The sequence below is a fragment of the Rhinolophus hipposideros genome, assembly GCF_964194185.1.
Source record: "Rhinolophus hipposideros genome assembly, chromosome: 13".
Taxonomy (NCBI): Eukaryota; Metazoa; Chordata; class Mammalia; order Chiroptera; family Rhinolophidae; genus Rhinolophus; species Rhinolophus hipposideros.
This window is the reverse complement of record NC_138059.1, coordinates 44225305-44248535: the sequence shown is the minus strand read 5'-3', so window position 1 is coordinate 44248535 and position 23231 is coordinate 44225305. Positions and strand designations below refer to the sequence as shown.

The 23231-nt window shown below is 35.5% G+C and overlaps 1 protein-coding gene across 1 annotated transcript in view; it reads left to right on the top strand.

Moving 5' to 3' along the window:
- Nucleotides 1-23231, top strand: part of SLC26A7 (solute carrier family 26 member 7) — a gene marked incomplete at both ends in the record, with an annotated part of 294025 nt that overhangs the window by 175588 nt on the left and 95206 nt on the right. The window contains 2 exons of the mRNA XM_081070238.1: nucleotides 17062-17139; nucleotides 18448-18543. Coding sequence (XP_080926364.1) covers nucleotides 17062-17139; nucleotides 18448-18543 — 174 coding nt within the window. The remainder of the gene's footprint in view (nucleotides 1-17061; nucleotides 17140-18447; nucleotides 18544-23231) is intronic.

The window sequence follows — 23231 nt, the reverse complement described above, 5'->3', positions numbered from 1 at the left end:
TACTTCTTCAATATTTTTCTAATTAATTTTGAATGTCTCTGTTGTTTTTTTTCATGAATGATCCTTCCAGAAGCTGAATGATTTCAGTAAGCTCTAATAATTTTTACTCAAAATCGATGATAATCTTGAGATTATTATGCTAGTAAGCGAAATAAGTCACACATAAAATGTTGAGAAACATGATTTCACTGATATGTACGATATAAAACTGAAACCAACAAAGGAACAAGACAAAGAAATAAAGAAAGAAAAACTCATAGACACAGACAATAGTTTAGTGGTTACCAGAGGGTAAGGGGGAAGGGGAGTGGGAGATGAAAATAAATGGGGCCAAATATACCGGGGGTGCCAAAAAAATGTATACACATTTTAAGAGACATTATCTATACTCAAGCAGTAGTTTGCCATAATCTGAAGTGTCTGGATGCTGATGGTAACCACTTTCAGCACCTCTTGTCATTGCAGAAGTCAAACACGACTTGTATTCATCTTTTGTTATTGGTATGTATTGAGTATTACATTTAATACAGCTTTTTCCTTTTTTAAAATGTGTATACATTTTTTTTGGCACCCTCTGTATGGTGATAGAACAACTGACTATGGGGGGTGAACACACATATGATATATAGATGATGTATTACAGAATTGTACACTTGAAACCTATGTAATTTTACTAACCATTGTCACCCCAATATCTTTTAATTAAAAAAAAAAAAATATCCTGTACTAATGGCATCATTATTGTTGCCAACCCTTGAACAGAGCTTCCTCTAGTGGTGCCTCTCTTGATTTTTGCTAAGTTAACCAATTTGAAAAATTTCCATTTTTGTTTATTAACTTTAAATAAAATGAAATTATTATATGCAAACGTAGTCATTGTCATTGCAATTCCTGTCTATATAGACGTATAAGTCTGTAAATGAGTAATAAGATGTCTGTGCTCATTTGATGTTAAAGAAACAATTATTATATATATATATATTTTTGGAACTCAAGTCAATTTGACATTTGAGTGCCTGCTACCCTGTTTCCCAAAAAAAACAACAACAAGCCAGACAATCAGCTCTAATGCACCTTTTGGAGCAAAAACTAATATAAGACCCAGTATTTATTATATTATATTATATTACATTATATTACCCCCTTCTTATAGTAAAATAAGACCGGGTCTTATATTAATTTTTGCTCCAAAAGACGCATTAGAGCTGATTGTCCAGATAGGTCTTATTTTCAGGGAAACAGTATATACACAGGTATTATGCTGGGTACCGGTGAGATGACAATTATGATAATGAAGATGTAGCTGTGATGAAGATGGTAGTGGTGTTGGTGGAATCGTATGTTGAGTTATGTGCCAGGTATTGCTTGTCATAACTTATTTATTTATTTATTTATTTGGTTTCTTTTTCAACAGGGTATTCTTTTTTTAAATTAAAGTTTATTGGGGTGACAATTGTCAGTAAAGTTACATAGATTTCAGGTGTACAATTATGTAAGCTACACCATATATTTGACCCCTTTTACCCTCTTCTACAAACCTCCTTCCCCTTACCCTCCGGTAACCACTAAACTATTGTCTATGTCTATGAGTTTTTGTTTCTTCATTTGTTTATCTTGTTCTTTTTTTATTTTCAGTTTTATATAACACATATCAGTGAAATCATATGGTTCTCTACTTTTTCTGTCTGACTTATTTCACTTAGCATTATAATCTCAAGATCCAGCCATGTTGTCACAAATGGTACTGTTTATCTTTTCTTATGGCTGAATAGTATTCCACTGTGTACATATACCACAACTTCTTTATCCATTCATCTATTGAAGGACACTTAGAGTTGTTTCCATGTTTTGGCCACTATAAACAAAGCTTCAATGAACATTGGAACACATATATCTTTATGGATAAATGTTTTCACATTTTTGGGTAGATTCCCAGGAGAGGGACTGATGGGTCATATGATAATTCTATTCTTAATTTATTGAGGAACCTCCACAGTGGCTGCACAAATTTGCATTCCCACCAACAGTGTATGAGGGTTCCTTTTTCTCCACAGCCTCTCCAACACTTGTTACTATTTGTCTTGTTGATGGTAGCCATTATAAGTGGGTGAAATGATATCTCATTGTGGTTTTTATTTGCATTTCTCTGATGATTAGTGATGTTGAACATTTTTTCATATGTCTATTGGCCATTTGTATGTCCTCTGTGGAGAAATGTCTCTTCAGGTCTTCTGCTCGTTATTTAATTGGATTGTTTCTTTTGTTGTTGTTGAGTTGTATGAGTTCCTTATATATTTTGCATGTTAACCTCTTATAAGAAGCTTTGTTTGCAAAAATCTTCTCCCATTCGGTTCGTTGCCTCTTTATTTTGTTGATGGTTTCTTTGCTGTGCAGAAGCTTTTTACATTGATACACTCCCATTCATTTATTTTAGCTTTATCTTTCCTTGCCTTTGGAGTCAAATTCATAAAATGCTCTTTGAACCCAATGTCCATAAGTTTAGTATGCATGTTTTCTACAATGCAGTTTATTGTTTCAGGTCTAATGTTTAAGTTTTTAATACATTTTGAATTAATTTTGGTACATGGTGACAGATAACAGTCTAGTTTCATTGTTTTTTTTCCATGTGGCTTTCCAATTATCCCGGCACCATTTATTGAAGAGGCTGTCTTTTCTCCATTTTTGGCTTTTTGTCAAAAACTATCTGTCCATATTTATGTGGTTTATTTCTGGGTTCTCAATTCTATTCCATTGGTCTGTGTGTCTGTTTCTCTGTCAATACCATACTGTTTTGATTATTGTTGCCCTGTAGTGTAAGCTGAAGCCACGGAGTGTGATACTTCCAGCATTGTTCTTTTTTCTTAGGATTGCATTGGCTATTTGGGGTCTTTTGTAGTTCGAAACAAATGTGATAATTTTTAGTTCTATTTCTTTAAAAAATGCCAATGGAATTTTGATGGGGATTACATTAAATCTGTATATTGCTTTGGGTAATATGGCCATTTGACTAACTATGTTGAATCTTCCAATCCATGAACACAGAATGTCTTTCCATTTCTTTGTGTCTTCTTCAACTTCTTTTAAAAATGTCTTCTAGTTTTCAGTGTATAGGTCTTTCACATTCTTCAAGTTTATTCCTTGGTATTTTATTCCTTTATTACAATTGCAAAAGAAATTGTTACTTTCATTTCTTTTTGAGATTTCATTGTTAGTATATAAGAATGCAATGCTCTTTTGTACATTGATTTTGTAGCCAGCAAATTGACTGTATTTTTTTTATTGCTTCTAATAGCTTTTTGCTGGATTCTTTAGGGTTCTCTATACATGTAGCATCATTCATCAGCAAAGAGTGACAATTTAACTTTTTCATTCCCTTTTTGGATGCCTTTTATTTCTTTCTCTTGCCTGATTGCTCTGACTAGCACTTCCAATATGATGTTGAAAAGCAGAGGTGATAGGGGACAGCCTGGTCGTGTTCCTGAATATTGAGCTTTTGTTTTTCACCATTAATTATGATGTTAGCTGAGGGTTTATAATGTTTATAATGTTATAAGTGATGTTATAATGATAGCCTTTATTATGTTAAGGTATTTTCCTCCTTTACCTATTTTATTAAGTGTTTGAATCCTAAATAGATGTTATATCTTGTCAAATGCTTTTTCTGCATCTACTGATATAATCATATGATGTTTTGTCCTTTATTTTGTGTATGTGGTGTATGACATTGATTGATTTGCATATGTTGCACCATCCTTGTGCCCCTGGGATGAACCCCACTTGGTCATGATGTATAATGTTTTTCATGCATTGTTGCTTTCGATTCGCTAGAATTTTGTTTAGGATTTTTGCATCTGTATTCATCAGAGACACTGGTCTGCAATTTTCTTTTTTTGTGTGTTATCCTTACCAGGTTTTGGTATTAGGGTAATGTTGGCCTCATAAAATGAGTTCAAGAATATTGTCTCTTCTGCAATGTTTTGGAAGAGTTTGAGTAGGACAGGTATTAGATCCTCTTTGAAAGTTTGGTAGAATTCAGTAGTGAAGCCATCTGGTCCCGGACGTTTGCGTCTGGGAAAGTTTCACATGGCTGATTCAATTTCCTTTCTGGTTATTGGTCTCTTTAGATTTCCCAGTTCTTCCTGATTCACCCTAGGAAAGCTGTATGTTTCTAAGAACATGTCCATTTCTTCTAGGTTATTGAATTTGTGGCATATACTCCTTCATAGTACTCTTGGATAATACTTTATATTTTTGTGACATCTGTGATAACTTCCCCTCTTTCATTTGTGATTTTCTTTATTTGTGTCTTTTCTCTTTTTATCTTAGAGAGTCTAGCCAAGGGTTTGTCAATTTTATTAATCTTTTCAAAGAACTAGCTCTGTGTTGCATTAATTAATCTGTTGTCTTTTTCTTCTCTATTTCACTTTGTTCTGCTCTGGTTTTTATTATTTCCTTACTTCTGCTGTTTTTGGTTTTCAATTTTTCTTCTTTTTCTATTCTTTAAGGTGTAACGTGAGGTTATGTTCTGGGATTTTACTTGTTTCTTGAAATAAGCCTATCGTGATATAAATTTACCTCTTAAAACTGCTTTTGCTGTATCCCCAAAGTTTTGGTAGGATGTATTTTCCTTGTCATTTGTTTCTATGTATTTTTTGATCTCTCCTCTTCTTCCTTCTTTGACCCAATCGTTCTTTAAAAGTATGTTGTTTAATCTCCATATATTTGTGTTTTCCTGCTTTCATTTCACAGTTAATATCCAATTTCAAAGCTTTGTGATCAGAGGATATGCTTGGTATGATTTCAATCTTCTTAAATTTGCTGAGGCTAGTTTTATGTCCCAATATATGGTCTATCTTTGAGAATGTTCCATGTATACTAGAAAAAATATATAGTCTGGTGTTTTAGGATGAAGTGCTCTATGAATGTCAATTATGTCCATTTAATCTAATGTGTCATTTAGGGCTGCTATTTCATTATTTATTTTCTTTTTGAATGATCTATCCATAGCTGTCAATGATGTACTTAGGTCCCCTCATATAATTGTGTTTTGGTCAATATCTCCCTTTAGTTCTGTTAGCAGTTGATTGGTATATTTTGGTGTTCTCTGGTTGGGGACATAAATGTTGATGACTGTTGTATAGTCTTGTTGTATAGTCCCCTTTATCATTATGAAATATTCATCTTTGTCTTTTGTTACCTTTTTTATTGTGAAGTCTGTTTCATCTGATATCAGTTGGCTACACCTTCTTTGCTTGGAATGTCAATTTTGATCCTTTCATTTTGAATCTATATTTGTCCTTGTAGCTGAGATGTGTCTCTTGGAGGCAGCATATGATTGAGTTTAGTTTTTCAATTCAATCTGCTATTCTGTGCCTTTTTGTTGATGAGTTCAGTCCATTTACATTTAGGGTGATTATTGATACTGTATTTCCCTGAAAATAAGACCAGGTCTTGTATTAATTTTTGCTCCAAAAGACACATTAGGGCTTATTTTCAGGGGATGTCTTATTTTTTCACGTACAATATTTTATGTTTACTCATGTACAACACTCTAAATTTATTCATTTATTCATGTACAAAAATCTACATTTATTCAAATAGAGTCATGTCATTTTCTTCTGGAACATCATCATAACTCTCCAAACCTCAAATTCCGGCTTGAATTCCTTGCAACTCCATTTCCTGTAGAACCATTGGCTCCAATCTCTCATGTCCAGCAATAGAGCTCTCCTTAAATGATCACTTCTTGTCTATGTAGCCTGCTCATATTTCATTGGCAAAACAGCTGTCAGTGATTTTATCCCTTGAATTCTTCACCCAAGTCATGATCTCTTGCAGGCTAGGCTTCACAAAGTTTCCACAGTGATTTCTCTTCATTCTATTTTCAGTGTAGTCATTGATTTCCATGTGCAAATGGTCCTTGAATGTCTTGTTTATTGCAATATCAAGAGTCTGGAGATAGGTGGTCATTCCTGCGCAAATCATTATTTGACCTATTCTTCTCTCTGTGAGGAAATTCTTAATGTCTTTAGCACAGTGAGTGTTGGCTGAATCCCAGACTAGCAGACCTCTTTGGCCACCTTGCAAAACAAGTGGCAGCATTAAATCAACCCACTTCCTTATAACTGTTTGTGTGCACCAGGCATTTTTGGTTTCAAGATCATAAATGCCTGAAACACGTTCAACCTTATCTTTCTTGCCCTTAGTGATGATTAGAGTTGGGGCTTTCTTTCCATCCAGATGAATTGCCAAAATACAGGTAACACATGCACTGTCATGACCAGTGGAGGTTATATAGATTGATGAGGCACCTCTTTGACCAATTGTCGTTTGAGATCTTTGGCTCATAAACACTGCAGTTTCATCCATAGCAATCAAGTTGGAGAGTTGGTATTTAGAAAAGTCGATGGCATCAACAAAGGACTTGATTGCAAGTGCACGTTTAATAACTTCAGTATCTTCCAGCTTGAACAATGTAGTCAATCTTAGAGACAGTTCAAGTCCCTGAAGGAAGCCATCCAGCCAGTGTTGTGCTGCTTTGAATTCTTCTGGGGATATTTCTAACTGTGGTGCCATTGCAAGGGCAAATGCTTGAATATCAGCCCTGCGCACAACTAAAGTCTTTCCTCTTCTGTCAGCAATCCATTCACAGATGATGTCTTCCAGCTCAGGAAATAATGGTTGCCCACCTGATCCACACTTGTGCTTCTTAGCATTTCGCTCATCCCCCTGTTAACTGAGGTTGTCGTACTCTGCTCACCATTTTTAGACCATTCAAAGATCCAATGTCTTCTCTTTGCAGAAAGCCATAAGATTCTTGCCCCTTGAGCCCTCCAGGATTCTTTTCTTGTCCTCGAAGGAATAGCTCTTTGTTTTTGCACTCATCTTGACTGGGGGTCAAAATATTATTCCCTTTAAATTTACCATGTAATCAAGTGTTAATTGAAGACTTATGAGACAGAAGTGGCAACAAAAGTGATGACATTTAAGAATGATGGTCCACACAAAAGAGACAAAAACTTGCAGGCACCAAAATTCAGAAAACGTTTCTTTATTTCACATAGTGCATTAAATACATCTGTTAGAACACATGACGTATTGAATTATGAAGATACATATCAGACACAACTATATCCATTCATTATGAATGCGTGCATTATTCATGCATTGTGTCTGTACTCTGATTGGTCGTTCGGCAATAAGTCTCAAGTTAATCTGTTTACATAGGCATTTATCTCTCATCTAAAGGTGCCTGCTTGGGTATTTACAAATACTTAATGATGATTTATATTATCATGTATTTTAAGTATTAGAGTTAATAATATTATTTATTTATATTTAATTATATATTAATATTATTATTTTACAATTCAATACGTCTATCATGGGTTGCAATGCACACATTAAACACAACCGTTTGGCTGATGATCTTAACTGGGGCTTATTTTGGGGGTAGGGCTTATATTACAAGCATCCTGAAAAATCATGCTAAGGCCTATTTTCCAGTTAGGTCTTATTTTCAGGGAAATACAGTATATGAAGATTTGCTATCATTCTCCCTTTGGTTTTCTGGTAAGACTGTTTCTCCATTGTTTCTTTGACTTTTTGTTGCTGTCTATTATTTCAGTGTGGTGGTATTCCCTGTTTTTTTCCTTTATTTCTTCTTTTTTTATCTTATAATCATGTTTTTATGTTATATTTTTTATGTTATTTTTTTATGTTATAATCAGTTCTGGATTTTTTTTTGAGTGGTTACCATTAAGTTTATGTAAAAGAAAGTTTCATATTTAGAGTATTCCATTTTCTTCAGCATGCTTACTTTCTCCATTCCCGTATTCTGGTTCAGTCCTTTACCCTCTTCCCTTTTATGTTTTTGTTGTCACAAAGTATCCCATTAATGCTGGTCAAATAGCCTCCTTCAATATTTCTTGTAGTGCTGGTCATGTGTTAGAAAATTCCCTCAGCTTTTGTATGTCTGGAAAGGTCTTTATTCCTCCTCCATATCTAAAGGTTATCTTTGCTGGATATATTATTCTTAGCTCGTAATTTCTCTCTTTCAATAGTTTGAATACTTGATTCCACTCCCTCCTGACTTGTAGAGTTTCTGCTGAAAAATCTGATGGTAATCTAATGGGCTTTCCTTTGTAGGTTACCATCTTGTCTTCTTTGCTCTGGCTGCCTTGAGGATTCTTTCTTTGTCGTTAATTTTTGACAACTTCAATACAATGTGCCTTGGAGAAGGCCTGTTGGGATTGAGGTAGTTCAGTGTTCTATTTGCTTCTTGGATTTGAGAATCCAGTTCTTTCCACACGTTTGGGAAGCTCTCATTGACTCTTTGTTTGAATATACTCTCTGTTCCCTTGTCCCTTTGTTCTCCTTCTGGTATGCCCATTATTCTTATGTTAACCTTTCTGATGGAGTCAGAAAGCTCTTGTAAATTTCTTTCATTCCTTTTAAGTCACTCTCTTCTTCTTCCATCTGTGTCATTTCTAGATTTCTGTCTTTAATGTCACTGATTCTTTCTTCCATCTGGTTTACTCTATTACCTAATCTAGGTATTTCCTTTTTCATTTCTTTTATTGAGTTTTTAGTCTCCAGAAATTCTATTTGGTTCTTTTTTTTTTTTAAATTTAATCCGTTTGATAAAATGTTCATTTTGTTCTTTGACTGTGTTTCTGAGTGCATTAAACTGACTGTCTGTGTTTTCTTGCATCTGGTTGAGTTTTTTCAGAACTACAGTCCTGAATTCTCTGTCATTTAAGGCTATAGTTCCAAGTCTTTAAGTTCATTTTCTGGAGATGTTTTGCTTTCTTTCAGAGCTGCCTTGCTACCTCGGTTATCCATGGCAATTAATGAATTATTATTTCTCTTTGTAGGCATCTATAGAAAAAATATTTTCTTTTGTTTTCCTGTAGATTTTGGTAGAATGTTTTATTTTCTCTCTGACTGCAGCCTTTTATTCTCTCTCATACTGTAGTGTTATACTTTCTCTGCACTGTTCTGGCTTCTTACACAATGGGGGAATTCCCTGGAAGGCAAGCTTCTCCTCTATAAACAGTTCGCCTAGATCACAGGACACTGGCTCTGTGGAGGGATATGGAGAGCATCTGAAGATCAAAAGCTTTTCCTGCACCAGATTCAGGACCTGTGTGTTTCAGTGATTCTGTTTACTCTTGCAGGGATCCACCCAAATAGGTGGAGACAGAGGTAGGGTGGGTTGTGACAGGTGGCCTAGAGCAATGGCAGCAACCACCAGCACAGCTAGTCATGCAATGAATGCTTCCTCCCCTTTCCTGGAACTAGTTGGGCTGCGAGTCCATGTCTCCTGACCACAGTACTCAGAAGTTCAAATATTCTGTTGTTTTTCTCTGACACTGCTATTCTTTGGTTTCTAGCATTCGGAGAGTGGGGGATGAGAGCTCTGGGAGGGTCGGGAGGGTTCAGCTAGGCTCAGTGTCAAAGACTTCTGTTCTCTGCTCGTCAGTGAGGGCTTAAACTGATGTTTGCACCCTTCTTCCCTCAGTCTTTGCTCCAAGGTCTCTGCCGTGAGTGTTGGGCTCGTCCATGTTATATGCTGATCCCTCAGGTGGGACTGTTGGCCATAAGCGAAGCACTAACAGTCTGAGATCTTCCCTCTCCCATGGCTGTGGTAGTTCCGGAATGCAGGCACTCAGAGATCCAACCTCTTGTCTGCATCCTGCGCCTGCATCGCCTGCATCTCTGCACTTTCCATTTCACCTTCCCTTGCCTGCCAAATTTGTCCACCTTTAGATGATTTCACTTGTGTGTCTCTTTTTTTAAAAAAAATTATTGGGGTGACATTTGTTAGTAAATTTACATAGATTTCAGGTGTACAACTCTATATTACATCATCTATAAATCCCATTGTGTGTTCACCACACAGAATCAGTTTTCCTTCCATCACCATATATTTGATTTTCCTTACCCTCATCTTCCACCCCTCAAAAGTTCCGTACACTCTGGTAACCACTAAACTATTGTCTGTGTCTATGAGTTTTTGTTTCTCACTTGTTTGTCTTGTTCTTTTGTTGTTTTTGGTTTATATACCACATATCAGTGAAATCATATGGTTCTCAGCTTTTTCTGTCTGACTTATTTCACTTAGCGTAATACTCTCACGATGCATACATGTTGTCACAAATGTTCCTATATCATCTTTTCTTACTGCCGAATAGTATTCCATTGTGTATATATACCACAACTTCTTTATCCATTCATCTATTGAAGGACATTTTGGTTGTTTCTATTTTTGGCCACTGTAAACAAAGCTGCAAAGAACATTGGAGCACACGTGTCTTTATGGATAAATGTTTTCAGATTTTTTGGGTAGATACCCAGGAAAAGGATTGCTGGGTCATATGGTAATTCTATTCCTAATTTTTTGAGGAACCTCCACACTGCCTTCCATAACGGCTGCACAATTCTACATTCCCACCAACAAGTGTATGAGGGTTCCTTTTTCTCCACAGCCTCTCCAACACTTGTTACTATTTGTCTTGTTGATGATAGCCATTCTGACTGGGGTGAGGTGATATCTCATTGTGGTTTTCATTTGCATTTCTCTGATGATTAGCAATGTTGAGCATTTTTTTCATATGTTTATTTGCCATTTGAATGTCCTCTTTGGAGAAATGTCTCTTCAGGTCCTCTGCCCATTTTTCAATTGGGTTGTTTGTTTTTTTGTTGTTGAGTTTCATGAGTTCCTTGTATATTCTGGATATTAGCCCCTTATCGGAGGCACTGTTTGCAAAATCTTCTCCCATTCAGTCGGTTGCCTCTTTATTTTGTCGATGGTTTCTTTTGCTGTGCAGAAGCTTTTAAGTTTTATATAGTCCCATTTGTTTATTTTAGCTTTTACTTCCATTGCCTTTGGAGTCAAATTCATAAAATGTTCTTTGAACCCAAGGTCCATAAGTTTAGTACCTATGTTTTTTTCTATGCAGTTTATTGTGTCAGGTCTTATGCTTACGTCTTTCATCCATTTTGAATGAATTTTGGTACATGGTGACAGATAACAGTCCAGTTTCATTCTTTTGCATGTGGCTAACCAATTCTCCCAGCACCATTTATTGAAGAGGCAGTCTTTCCTCCTTTGTATGTTTTTAGCTTCTTTGTCAAAATTCTCTGTCCATATTTATGTGGTTTTATTTCTGGGTACTCAATTCTATTCCATTGGTATATGTGTCTGTTTTTCTGTCAATACCATGCTGTTTTGCTTATTGTAGCCCTGTAGTACAAGCTAAAGTCAGCCAGTGTGATACCTCCAGCATTGTTCTTCTTTCTTAAGATTGCTTTGGCTATTCGGGGTCTTTTGTGGTTCCAAACAAATCTGATAATTTTTTGTTCTATTTCTTTAAAAAATGACATTGGGATATTGGTGGGGTTGCAATAAATCTGTATATTGCTTTGGGTAATATGGCCATTTAAACTATGTTGATTCTTCTAATCCATGAGAACGGAAAGTCTTTCCATTTCTTTTTGTCTTCTTCAATTTCTTTCAAAAATGTCTTAAAATTTTCAGCATATAGGTCCTTCACATCCTTGGTTAAGTTTATTCCTAGGTACTTTATTCTTTTTGCTGCAATTCCAAAGGGAATTGTTTTTTTGTATTTCTTTTTCTGAGATTTCATTGTTAGTACATAGGAATGCAATGGACCTTTGTACGTTGATTTTGTAGCCAGCAACTTTACTGTGTTCGTTGATTGTTTCTAAAAGCTTTTTGATGGAGTCTTTAGGGTTTTCTATATATAGCATCATGTCATCTGCAAAGAGGGGTATTTTGTCTTCTTCATTCCCAATTTGGATGCCTTTTATTTCTTTCTCTTGCTTCATGGCTGTGGCAAGGACTTCCAACACTATGTTGAAAACTTGAAAAGCAGAGGTAATAGGGGACAGCCCTGTCGTGTTCCTGAAATTAGAGCAAAGGGCTTTAGTTTTTGACCATTAATTATAAGATTAGCTGAGGTCTTGTCATAATTGGCCTTTATTATTTAAGGTATTTTCCTTCTATACCTATTTTATTAAGTGTTTTAATCATAAATGGATGTTGTATCTTGTCAAATGCTTTTTCTGCATCAATTGATAAAATCATATAATTTTTGTCCTTTATTTGATTTCTGTGATGCATCACGTAGATGGATTTGTGGATGTTGAACCATCCTTGTGCCCCAGGGATGAACCCCACTTGGTCATGATGAATAATCTTTTTAATGCATTGTTGTATTCGATTTGCTAAAATTTTGTTTAGTATTTTTGCATCAGTATTCATCAGAGATATAGGTGTTTAGTTTTCTTTTTTTGTGTTGTCCTTACCAGGTTTTGGTATCAGGGTAATGTTGGCCTCATAAAATGAGTTAGGGAGTACTGACTCTTCTTCAATTTTTTGGAAGAGTTTGAGCAGGATTGGTATTAGATCCTCTTTGAAGGTTTTGTAGAATTCACTGGTGAAGCCATCTGGTCCAGGACTTTTGATTTTAGGTATCTTTAGTTTTCTGGTAAGGTTGTATCTCCATTGTTTCTTTGCCTTTTTGTTGTTGTGTATTATTTCTGTGTGGTGGTATTCTATGATGTTTCCCTCTGTTCTTCTTTTATTGCAGTATATATTTCAGTTCTGGATTTTTTTTGAGTGGTTACCCTTAAGTTTATGTAAAAGAAAATTTGATAGAGTATTTCATTTTCTTCAGCACGCTTATTTTCTCCATTCCCATATTCTGGTTCTGGCCTTTACTCTCCCCCTTTTTATGTTTCGGTTGCCACAAATTGTCCCTGTTGATGGTGGTCTAATAGCCTCCTTTAGTATTTCTTTTAGTGAAGGTCGTGTATTAGAAAATTCCCTTAGCTTGTGTATGTCTGGAAAGGTCTTTATTCCTCCTTCATATCTAAAGGAGATCTTTGCTGGATATATTATTCTTGGCTCATACTTTCTCTCTTTCAATAGTTTGAATATTTGGTTTCACTCCCTTTTGGCTTGTAGAGTTTCTGCTGAAAAATCTGATGATAATATAATGGGCTTTCCTTTGTAGGTTACCGTCTTCTGTTCATTGGCTGCTTTGAAGATTCTTTCTTTGGTGTTAATTTTAAACAGCTTCAATACAATGTGCCTTAGAGAAAGCCTGTTGGGATTGAGGTAATTAGGTCTTCTATTTGCTTCTTGGATTCGAGGATCCAGTTCTTTCCACAAATGTGGGAAGTTGTCATTAACAATTTTTTAAAATATATTCTCTGTTCCTTTCTCTCTTTCTTCTCCTTCTGGTATGTCCATTATTCTTATATTGCTCTTTCTGATAGAGTCAGAAAGTTCTTGTAGAGTTCTTTCATTTCTTTTAAGTCTCAAGTCTCTTCTTCCATCTGTGTCATTTCCAGGTTTCTATTTTCAATGTCACTGATTCTTTCCTCCATCTTGTCAACTCTACTACCTAAGCTGTTTATTTCATTCTTAATTTCTTCTGTTGAGTTCTTAATCTCCAGCATTTCCATTTGGTTCTTTTTTTAAATTTCAATCTCTTTCATAAAATGCTAATGTTCTTTGATCGTGTTTCTGAGTTTATTAAACTGCCTGTCTCTGTTTTCTTGCATCTCGTTGAGTTTTTTCAGAACTTCAATCTTGAATTCTCTGTCATTTAAGTCACATATTTCCATATCTTTAAGTTTCTTTTCTGGAGACTTTTCACGTTCTTTCTGAGCTGTCTTGTTGCCTGGTTATTCATGGCAATTACTGATTTGTCATTTCTCTTCCTAGACATCTACAGAAGTGGGTTCTGCAACAGGTTATTAAGAAGAGGTCTTTCTTTTGTTTTCCAATACTTGTTGGTAGAATGTTTTATTTTCTCTCCAACTGCAGCCTTTTTTTCCTCTCTCACACAGTAGTGCTATGTTTTCTCTGCACTATTCCAGCTTCTCACACAATGGGGGTATTCTCTGGGAGATGGGCCTCTCCTCTGTTAATAGTTCACCTGTGTCACAAGGCACCACATCCCTGTGGGGGTGCGGAAAGCTTTTGAAGTTCCAAAGCTCATTCTGCACCAGATTCTGAGCCCGTATGTTTCACCAGTTCTGTTTACTCCTACAGGGATCCACCCAGATAGGAGGGTTCAGGGGCGGGGTGAGTTGTGAGAGGTCGCCCAGAGCAATGGCAGCGACCACCACCACAGCTGGTCCTGCTTCCACAGCTCCCTCCCCTTTGCTGGAACTAGTTGGACTGAGAATCTGTTTCTGCGGTCCACAGTTCTCAGAACAGCAAATATCCTGTCATTTTGATCTGACACTGCTACTTTATCGCTTCTAGCACCGGGCAGTTGAGGGTGGGGTGAGCTCTGGAAGTGTAGAGAGGGGGCGGCTTGTCTCAGTGCCTAAGGCTTCTGTTCTCTGCTGGGCTGTGAGGGCTTAAACCACCGTTTTCAGCCTTCTTCCCTCAGTATTTTCTCCAAGGTCTCTGCCGTGAGCGTTGGGTTCTGCCGTGTTATATGCTGCCCCCTCAGCCCTGTGGGCTGTAAGCGGAGCCCTAGCAGTCCGAGTTCTTCCCTCTTCCGCAGCTGCGGTAGTTCCAGGATGCAGGCAGCTCAGAGCACTGAGCTAGGTCTCTGTCTTGCGCCCGCCCAGCTCAGTCCCCGCACTTCTCCCTTCCCTCCTCCTTCTCTGGCGCGATTCGCCCACCTGCAGGTGAATTCAGTAGTGGGCCGCTTCGTCTTGCCTGTCTGTTGTGCAGGGAGTCCTTTGTGGAGTTATTGTTGTCCGATTAGTTGTAAGTTCCAAGGGAGCTTTACAGAGGCTTATCTCACGCCGCCATTTTTATGACGAATCTCTCTTTTTCTTTTTCTGCCCCTTCCCATCTCTGTGGCCTGTCCACTACTTTCCACAAAGCTGTGCATATAGTGAGCTGTTGACCTACTTTCCATTCCTTGAAAACTACTTAGAAATAAAGTGAGTGGCATCTCATCCTCCTTCCAGATATATATATACACTTAAAGAGACATTTTTGTATGGAAACTGCAACATATATTTGAGAATGTAACAAAGTAAATAGAGATTTTTTCATTGTCCTAATACAGAATTAACTGAAATATAAGTAGTTATGATTTTATAACAAAAAGTTATCTTTGGACATTTAGTTAGTATTGTTAAATGAACTCAAAAAGTGTCTGGAAATTTTGCTAGAAATAAGTGATAAAGATTTATTCAAGGATCATAGAGTTTGCATACTGGAAACACAACTAGGCAATACCTAGAGTGTTCTGAAGAAAAAAGAAAAGCTGAGGCTTCTTATCTCATTCTTGAGAAGAATCAGTCCAGCCTTCTTAGACTCAGGATTTGTCTGAGATTGTAGTCCTCTAGATGATTGGTGGTCTGGATAATGGATGTCAAGTTGTCTCGATACCCGAACAGTCTTTCCTTAGTCCTTCAGGTGGTAATCAGAAGGTTATCCGGAAGTTTGATGTATATATAGTCATTGAAGCAGGACTGGAAAGTTCAAAAGTTTAAGTTCTAGGCTAGTTAAAACAAGAATAGAATCATTTCCTCATACTTTAACCTGTTTGATTTTAGCAATTTAGCAGCTTGACTATAATAACTCCATTTTTATTTCTTCAGTCTATTCCTCAGCATAAAATGGAAAGAATTTAAAAGTTCTTATATGAAATCACAATTACTCCTAAATGATCACTTTAGTGACAGTTTGATGTACTATAATTTCTTTTATGGGCAATCTTTATTTTTCTAATGACTTATTTCCCACAGATGGATTTTTTGCCCTTTATATGCTGAGTAATGCTGGAGATGAGTTCCACTAAATATGGAAGGAACTTGTGTATAGCTTCTTTCACTTAGTTTAATGGTTTTGACTCTTATCTATGCTGTTGCATATATCAATAGTCTGTTATTTTTTATTGCTGAGTAGTATTCTATTGTATGAATATACCACAATTTGTTTATCTATTCACCAATATTTGCAACTTTTATTGTTTATTAATAAAGCTTTTATAAATATTTACATATAGATATTTGCATGGGTACATGTTTTCATTTCTCTTAAATAGTTTTGGGATATACAGTAAGAGTATGAATAACTTCATAAGAAACTGCTAACCTGTTTACAAAGGGGCTATACCATACTGCATTCCCACTAGCAATGTCTGAGAACTCTAGTTGTTTTGAGTTGTTGATTATTTGTATGTTTATGTATTTAAATATTGATTACTTGTTTGTTTATAAATTTATTTTTAACGTTAGCCATTCTAGTAAGTCCAGATTCCCTCTGATTTCTCCACAATGATATCTAGGCAGCTTTGTGATCCTGTGAAAGCCCTCTTTTCTTCTGTCAGGCTGACAGTTGGGCCAACTGTTTATATCAAATCATGAACATTTGCTTCTCTGAAATCAGGTTCCCTATCCAGTGGAGCATAGCTAGGAGTCATGTGATTTGAATTGCCTTCTGTCAGCAGGTTGAGTTCGTTAGAATATGATACTAATGATTTTTCAGGATAGTGTGAAGCAGTTATATGAGATTATGGGAGAAGTTTCACTGAAGAGACTTCTCCCATAATCTCATATAACTGCTTCATACTAGAGCCTTCCTAACAAAGAACTCCAAAGAAGAGAATAAATGCTTCAGTAGAAATGTATCTTCAGCACAGAAAAACCCAGTCACATTATTACATAAACAACTCCCTAGGAAGTGAGGAGAGGAGTGAGGCTGTACAACAGGCTAAAGGACTTGTACTTGAAATGCCACTTTCATTGTTAAATAAAACAAAACAAAACAAAAAAAGCCATTGCTGTGATGTGTGATAAAAGTTAGTGGCGCCCCATTCCTTTGTGTGAAATTGCTTTTTTGTCATCATTGACTTAATTTGATTGCACCAGTTTGTCAGCTGTCATGTTTGGGTTTCTTCAGTTGCAAAATATAGATAATACCAGTATGCAATTTAATAATCATGTGCAACAATTTGTTTCTTCTAAACAAGGTGAACTAAGAATTATATTTACCCCCTATAACTTTGGAATAAGAAAAAGTTCAAGGCTTTCTTTTTGTCTGTCTTCTTATAGGTGGCTTGTCTAATATCTTGCATTTTCGTCCTGACAGTCATTTATGCAATAGGACCTTTTCTTTACTGGCTGCCCATGGTACAGTAGTGCCTTTTCATGATCTTTTTAAGTTTAATTTTAATGAGAATCATTGTTTATTAAAAATTACTTAAAAGAGTAACTTCAATGATCATAATGTGTCATTCATTAGTAATCCATGTGTCATTCATGTGGTGTAACCAATGGAAGAATGGAGGAGAAGTGGAACGAACGAGACCACATTTGATGGGGGAGAAATGGGAGGGCACCACGGCTATTTTCCAGTTCTTAGGTTCTTGTATAAAAATGCCATAGTTGGGATTAGATTTATTCTGTGCTCATTTGGATGGTGGAACTAGGCAATCTTTGTTGTAAGAAATAGACTTGGGAAGAATTTTATCAGAGTTTGGGCTGTTAGAAAATGTGTGCTGGGCAAGGGAGTAGGGAATAAAATATATCTTGCCACCTTTGGTTAATATTTACAAAGTGACTCAGAACATTGGTATCAGTGGTTCACCTTAACTTTCATAAGCCTGAGGCACCAAAGTTATGCAGTTAAGATCCTGGTCTTCAGAGAGCCAGAGACAGTTTCAGTCCTTTCTTGTTTTAATTCTTCATTCATATAGTGAGATTCAATAATTTCCACTGGAAGGCCTTTCAATAATCAAGTTCACTTTTCATGAGTTACAAATATCTTCAGATGAAACCACATAATTGATACACAAGGCAATTATAAATAAATACATGATATAAATATTTAATATTTGCAACAAATTTCAAACAAATGGAAATGAATAATTATAATAAAGTTAAGAGAACATACATTATAACACTTTATCCTTATTATTATTTTTCTTTTTCCTTCTTTCTAATTGTTTAGAATTACACAAATTTTACCCTTTGATTTTTTAGAATTGATATTATGTTCCTAAAGCAACAAAGAACAAGACAAACAAATAAAGAAACTAAAACTCATAGACAAAGACAAGAGTTAAGTGGTTACCAGAGGGTAAGGGGGTAGGAGGGATGGTAGAAGAGGGGGTCAAATAAATGGTGATGGAAGGAGAATTGACTCAGAGTGGTGAACACATAATTCAATATATAGATGATGTACACCTGTACACTTGAAACCTATGTAGTTTTGTTGACCATTGTCACCCCAATAAATTTTAATAAAATAATAAGATATTATATTCCTGAAGTACAACAATGGGTTAGTTCTAAGCAAAATAAATATTATTTCAGTCTTTTAAATGGTGATTGCTTTTAAAAGGGTACTTTAAAAACAAAGAAAGAAATAAAAATATTTTTTAAATTTAGATTAAAATCTTTATCTTGCTTCTTCATCAACTTATTTCTTATTTCTAGTGTGTTCTTGCAAGCATTATTGTCGTGGGTCTGAAGGGAATGCTAATACAGTTTTGGGATTTAAAAAAATATTGGAATGTGGATAAAATCAATTGGGTAAGTAGAAATTTGACCTAATATTTTCTTCTTTGGTTTAAATACATTACAAAATAAATTTTAATAATTTCATTTGCAGAAAATTGTTTTAGCAATTTGAGACTTGCACGCTTTACAAATTACGGTTTATTTTTTCAGAATCTTGATAAATGCATTAAAATATGAAATGTCTATAAGAAACAGACTTGAAATTTTGCTAAATTTTGATTGATGAATTGAGAACTTTTAAAGAAATGCTAACTAACATGAGTGGATTGGGGGTTCCTAATTTCTATTATAAGTTGATTTTGGCAGTGAAGCTTTTTATGGAAGTACAGACTAATAAAGATGTGACCGTTTATAACATGCATGAAAAACCAGCATTAATTGCTAAGATATGTATGCCACATTAATATACAGTGAACATCTTAATAGTCACCATTTTCATTTTAAATATAAAATGTCTCATGAGGTTAATTGAGCGAATCATTATGTTGAAAAGATATGGTCAGCAACACATTAAATTACACTGAACAATAATAAAGTGTGGTTTCTAACAGAAATGTTTAACATAACTTGTTCTAGAGAAATGTATCTACATAAAAACATCCATAATTCTTTCCCTCTCCAATATGGATGAAATATTTCATGAGTACCTTCTGTTCAGCTCTATTATGATATTTACCATACTGAGACGCATTTATCTATGTATTTCTCCTTTAAATTCTTTGCTGTAACAGATTTTGGGAGAATCTTTATGCTGGTGCCTAGTTTCATAGTACTTCTTTTAAGACTCAATATTACTGAGCTCCTACCAAAGTATAATGTTTGGTGCCATGGGTAATGAAAAGATGAATAAAGAAATACTTTTCCTCTCCAGATATTTATGTTGGTATAGGAAGCAGACCCCAAAACACTAGGTTAATATGCAAGGCATACTACAACATGACCTAAAAGCAAAAGTACAGGTAGAGTGAGGGGGGAAAATAAAGGCTGAGACATTTAATTTGGACTGGGTTGGTATGAAAGAGTCACAACAGAACCAAAATATGAACTGAGACTTCAAGGAATAGTATTTCATAGGCAGGCCAACAGGCCAAAATTAATCAAGCTAATGGAGGATGGTGATGTTTAAAAGGTGATATATGTGAGCTAGCACATGGAAAAAGGTGAAAACATAATTAACAAGCTATTTGATAATCCCATGATAGAGGTATTTCTAAGAAACTTATTAATCACTTAAGAGGGAACACATACATATTTGAAGGAGAGAGATGTCAAAATAGATTTTTCCCAGGAAATTATGGGTAGAGTGTATTGTGTGAGGGTGGGAGTAGGAAAAGATAGGGATGGAAAAGTGAAGAATGGGTTCGACTGGAAAAGGCTGCTCATGTCCTGCAAAGAAGACTAAATTTCATCTTGAAGGCAGTGAGGCATCACTGAAAAGGGAAATAGGGATAAGACTTATGTATTAGAAAGGTCACTTAAGTAAATTGAGGAGGATAAATCAAACTGATGAAGTATGGAGCAATTAGATCACTGCTTTAGTAATTCAGGCAAACAAATGAGGAAGGCTTGAACCAAAATTGAGACAATGAGGTTCAAGAGAAGGGAATAGATTTGGAAAATACTAAAAATCATCACATTGGTTATCCATCACCACCAAATTCGTCATATACACTGCAGCCGTCTAGAATGACTTCTAAGTTTCCAGTTAGGAATATCACTGGAGGAAGATGATATCATTCATTGAGTTATAGAACATAGAATATTGTTTAAATGGATTTAGTGGTTATCTTGAATTTTTTAAAAACAGAGGTTCTCATTCCTGAGTTATTCATTTCCGTTCATCTCTTTGTTTTTTGTATGTCATCACCAAGTAGTTTTTCAAGAAAAACTTTTTCAAGAAAAACTGGTTTATATTTTAAATATAAAACTGGTTTATGTTTTCTGAGTTACTGCATGTTGAAAATATTTACCTGTTTTCTTTTTATACTTGGCATTATCTTCAGGCCTTGAAAGCGAAGGCAGAGAAATCAAATGTTGACATGATATTTTTGTTATTTTATGTTTGTTTTTCTAAAGGGATGCTCAGTGAGGTTTTTTCTTGCCCATGAAGTTTGGTAATATTTTCAGAATATTTCTTTTGGTTGAATGTCCAGTATCAAATTTCTGTGAAAGTGACATATCCTTTTGACCTCAAAATCAAGAATTACATACAAAATTTCTTCTAATATATCTTTCAATAGTTTTCAAAGCTATATGAAGCTCTGATAATTAAGTTCAAGAACTCATACTAGAAAAAGTGCTACATACCTCGTTGCTGAAAATCACTGTGGTCACCTTCAAAGTACTCCTCTTAGGAAGCTATGCACTGATGCCAGTACCTAGTCCACCCTTCAAAGCAATTTTGGAACTCTTTTTCTGGAAAGGCCATCAGAGCTGTCATCATATTACCCTTGATGTCCTGAATGTCTTCAAAAGGTCTTCCTTTCAACATTTCCTTTATCTTTGGGTAAAGAAAGAAGTCACTGGGGGCCAGATCAGGTTAGTAGGGAGTGTGTTCCAATACAGTTATTTGTTTACTGGCTGAAAACTCCCTCAGAGACAGTGCTGTGTTTGCTGGTACATTGTCGTGATGCAAGAACCATGGATTATTATTAAAAAAACAAACAAACAAACAAAAATGTCAGACAGAAAAAAAAAAGAACCATGGATTATTGGAGAAATGTTCAGGTCGTTTTTGTCTAATTTTTTTACACAGCCTTTTCAGCATATGCAAATAGTAAACTTGGTTAACTGTTTGTCCAGTTGGTACAAATTCATAATGAATAATCCCTCTGATATCAAAAAAAGTTAACATTGTTGCAACAAGTTCGTGAACTCAATTGTCAGAACTTCTATGTTCTGTTCTCTTAATGAATTATGTATTTGTCAATTTTATTTGTTTTTCCTCATATCTGTACATCTTCCCATGATTATTTTGGGTGTCTGTGTGTGTGGTTTTTCTGGACTATTCACTCTATCTCTTGCTATGTATTTCTGATTGTCAATATACCGTTTTTTAGCTTTAAATGAGGCCTTTACCTCTGTAATGTTTTTATTTCTATTCAAGCCATTTTCTAAATTCTTCCAGGTTGCTTTTTATCTCTTTCAGTTTTTCTTTTTTTTATATACTTTTTCTTTTTTCACTCTTCATATCTATCTTTGAGGGATTTTCCCCAAGATTATATTGCCTATTACATACCTAAACCTACCCTCTGTCTCTGTTTTATTATTTTTTTCTTTCTTCTTCCCAGTTCTATGACTAGGTCCCTTTCTGATTCCTTTATGATTATAATGAATTTTAGTGGACCTAATTATTTCATTATATAAATAATAATGTGTAGAGGGCAGGAGGTAGGAAGTGAGGTGGAGCAGCCCACAGTATTGATTTAGGTATATAATCTGAAGATTTGTTACTAGGTAAAACAAGATCTCATAAATCATAGTCTCTCTGGTTATATGACAATTGCTGTCTCCTCTCAATTCTTCACTTTGCCTTACCTACATCCTTTGAAACATCCTTTGAAGCTAGGTTGTAAGTAATACAAATGGCATTTCACTTTACTGCTCATCTTTATGGTATCAAATAGATAACATGTGGGTACATTTCCTCCTTCTCTTGTGGCCCACAATTGCCCCCTAGAACTTAGAGGTCTTGTCAGAAAATTATTATATAGGTTTTTCAAAACTGTGACATTCATGGAGAAATCAAGAATTAATTAAACTTTGAGGATAAATTTGTTGGTTTCCAGTATCTTCCTTGATATCTTCCAAATTTCACAGTATTTGGCAAGTCTACACCATACGAGGAATGACAATTAAGTTTGCAAACTGGCCACCATGCCCTTACGTTTGTAGCACTGTAGAAAACAGCTCAGTAAGGTTTGATTACCTTGGTATATCAGTGTTTCACAGCTGTGTTCATGTCGACATGTAGCAGTGTCTTGCTGGGTGGCATTTGTTATTGTTTTTGCGTGTTTTTGTGTGCTGTCACGAGAATGTCTGAGCTTAAATTATAGGAATGAACAAACATTAAATTTCTTGTTAAACTTGGCAAGAGTGGAAGTGAAATCAGGGACATGTTAGTCCAAGTTTATGGGGATAATGTCATGAAGAAAAGAGCAGTGTACAAATGGATTACATGTTTTTTTGAGGGGAGAGAATGTGTCACTGATGAAGAGAGGTCAGGGTGGCCAGTAAAGAGCAGAACTGACAAAAACATCGCAGAACTTCATAGAATTGTGCATCAAAATCATTAGTTGACTGTGACAAACATAGCAGACCAAGTAAACGTCGATAGAAAAATAGGAAAATATTAACTGAAAATCTTGGCATGAGAAAGATATGTGCATAAATGGTCCCAAAAGAGCTCTCCGATGAACAACAGCAAACGAGACTTGAAGTTTGCCAAGACCTTTTGGAGAGGCAAGATGATATTTTGGGCCATATTATCACTGGTAATGAAACATGGGTGTACCAGTACAACCCTGAAACAAAGGCTCAAAGTGCACAATGGAAGTCAGCCAATTCTCCATGACCAAAAATAATTTCATCAGTCAAATCAAGTCAAAATGATAATGCTAACTTTTTTGATATCAGAAGGATTATTCATTATGAATTTGTACCAGCTGGACAAACAGTTAACCAAGTTTACTGTTTAAAAG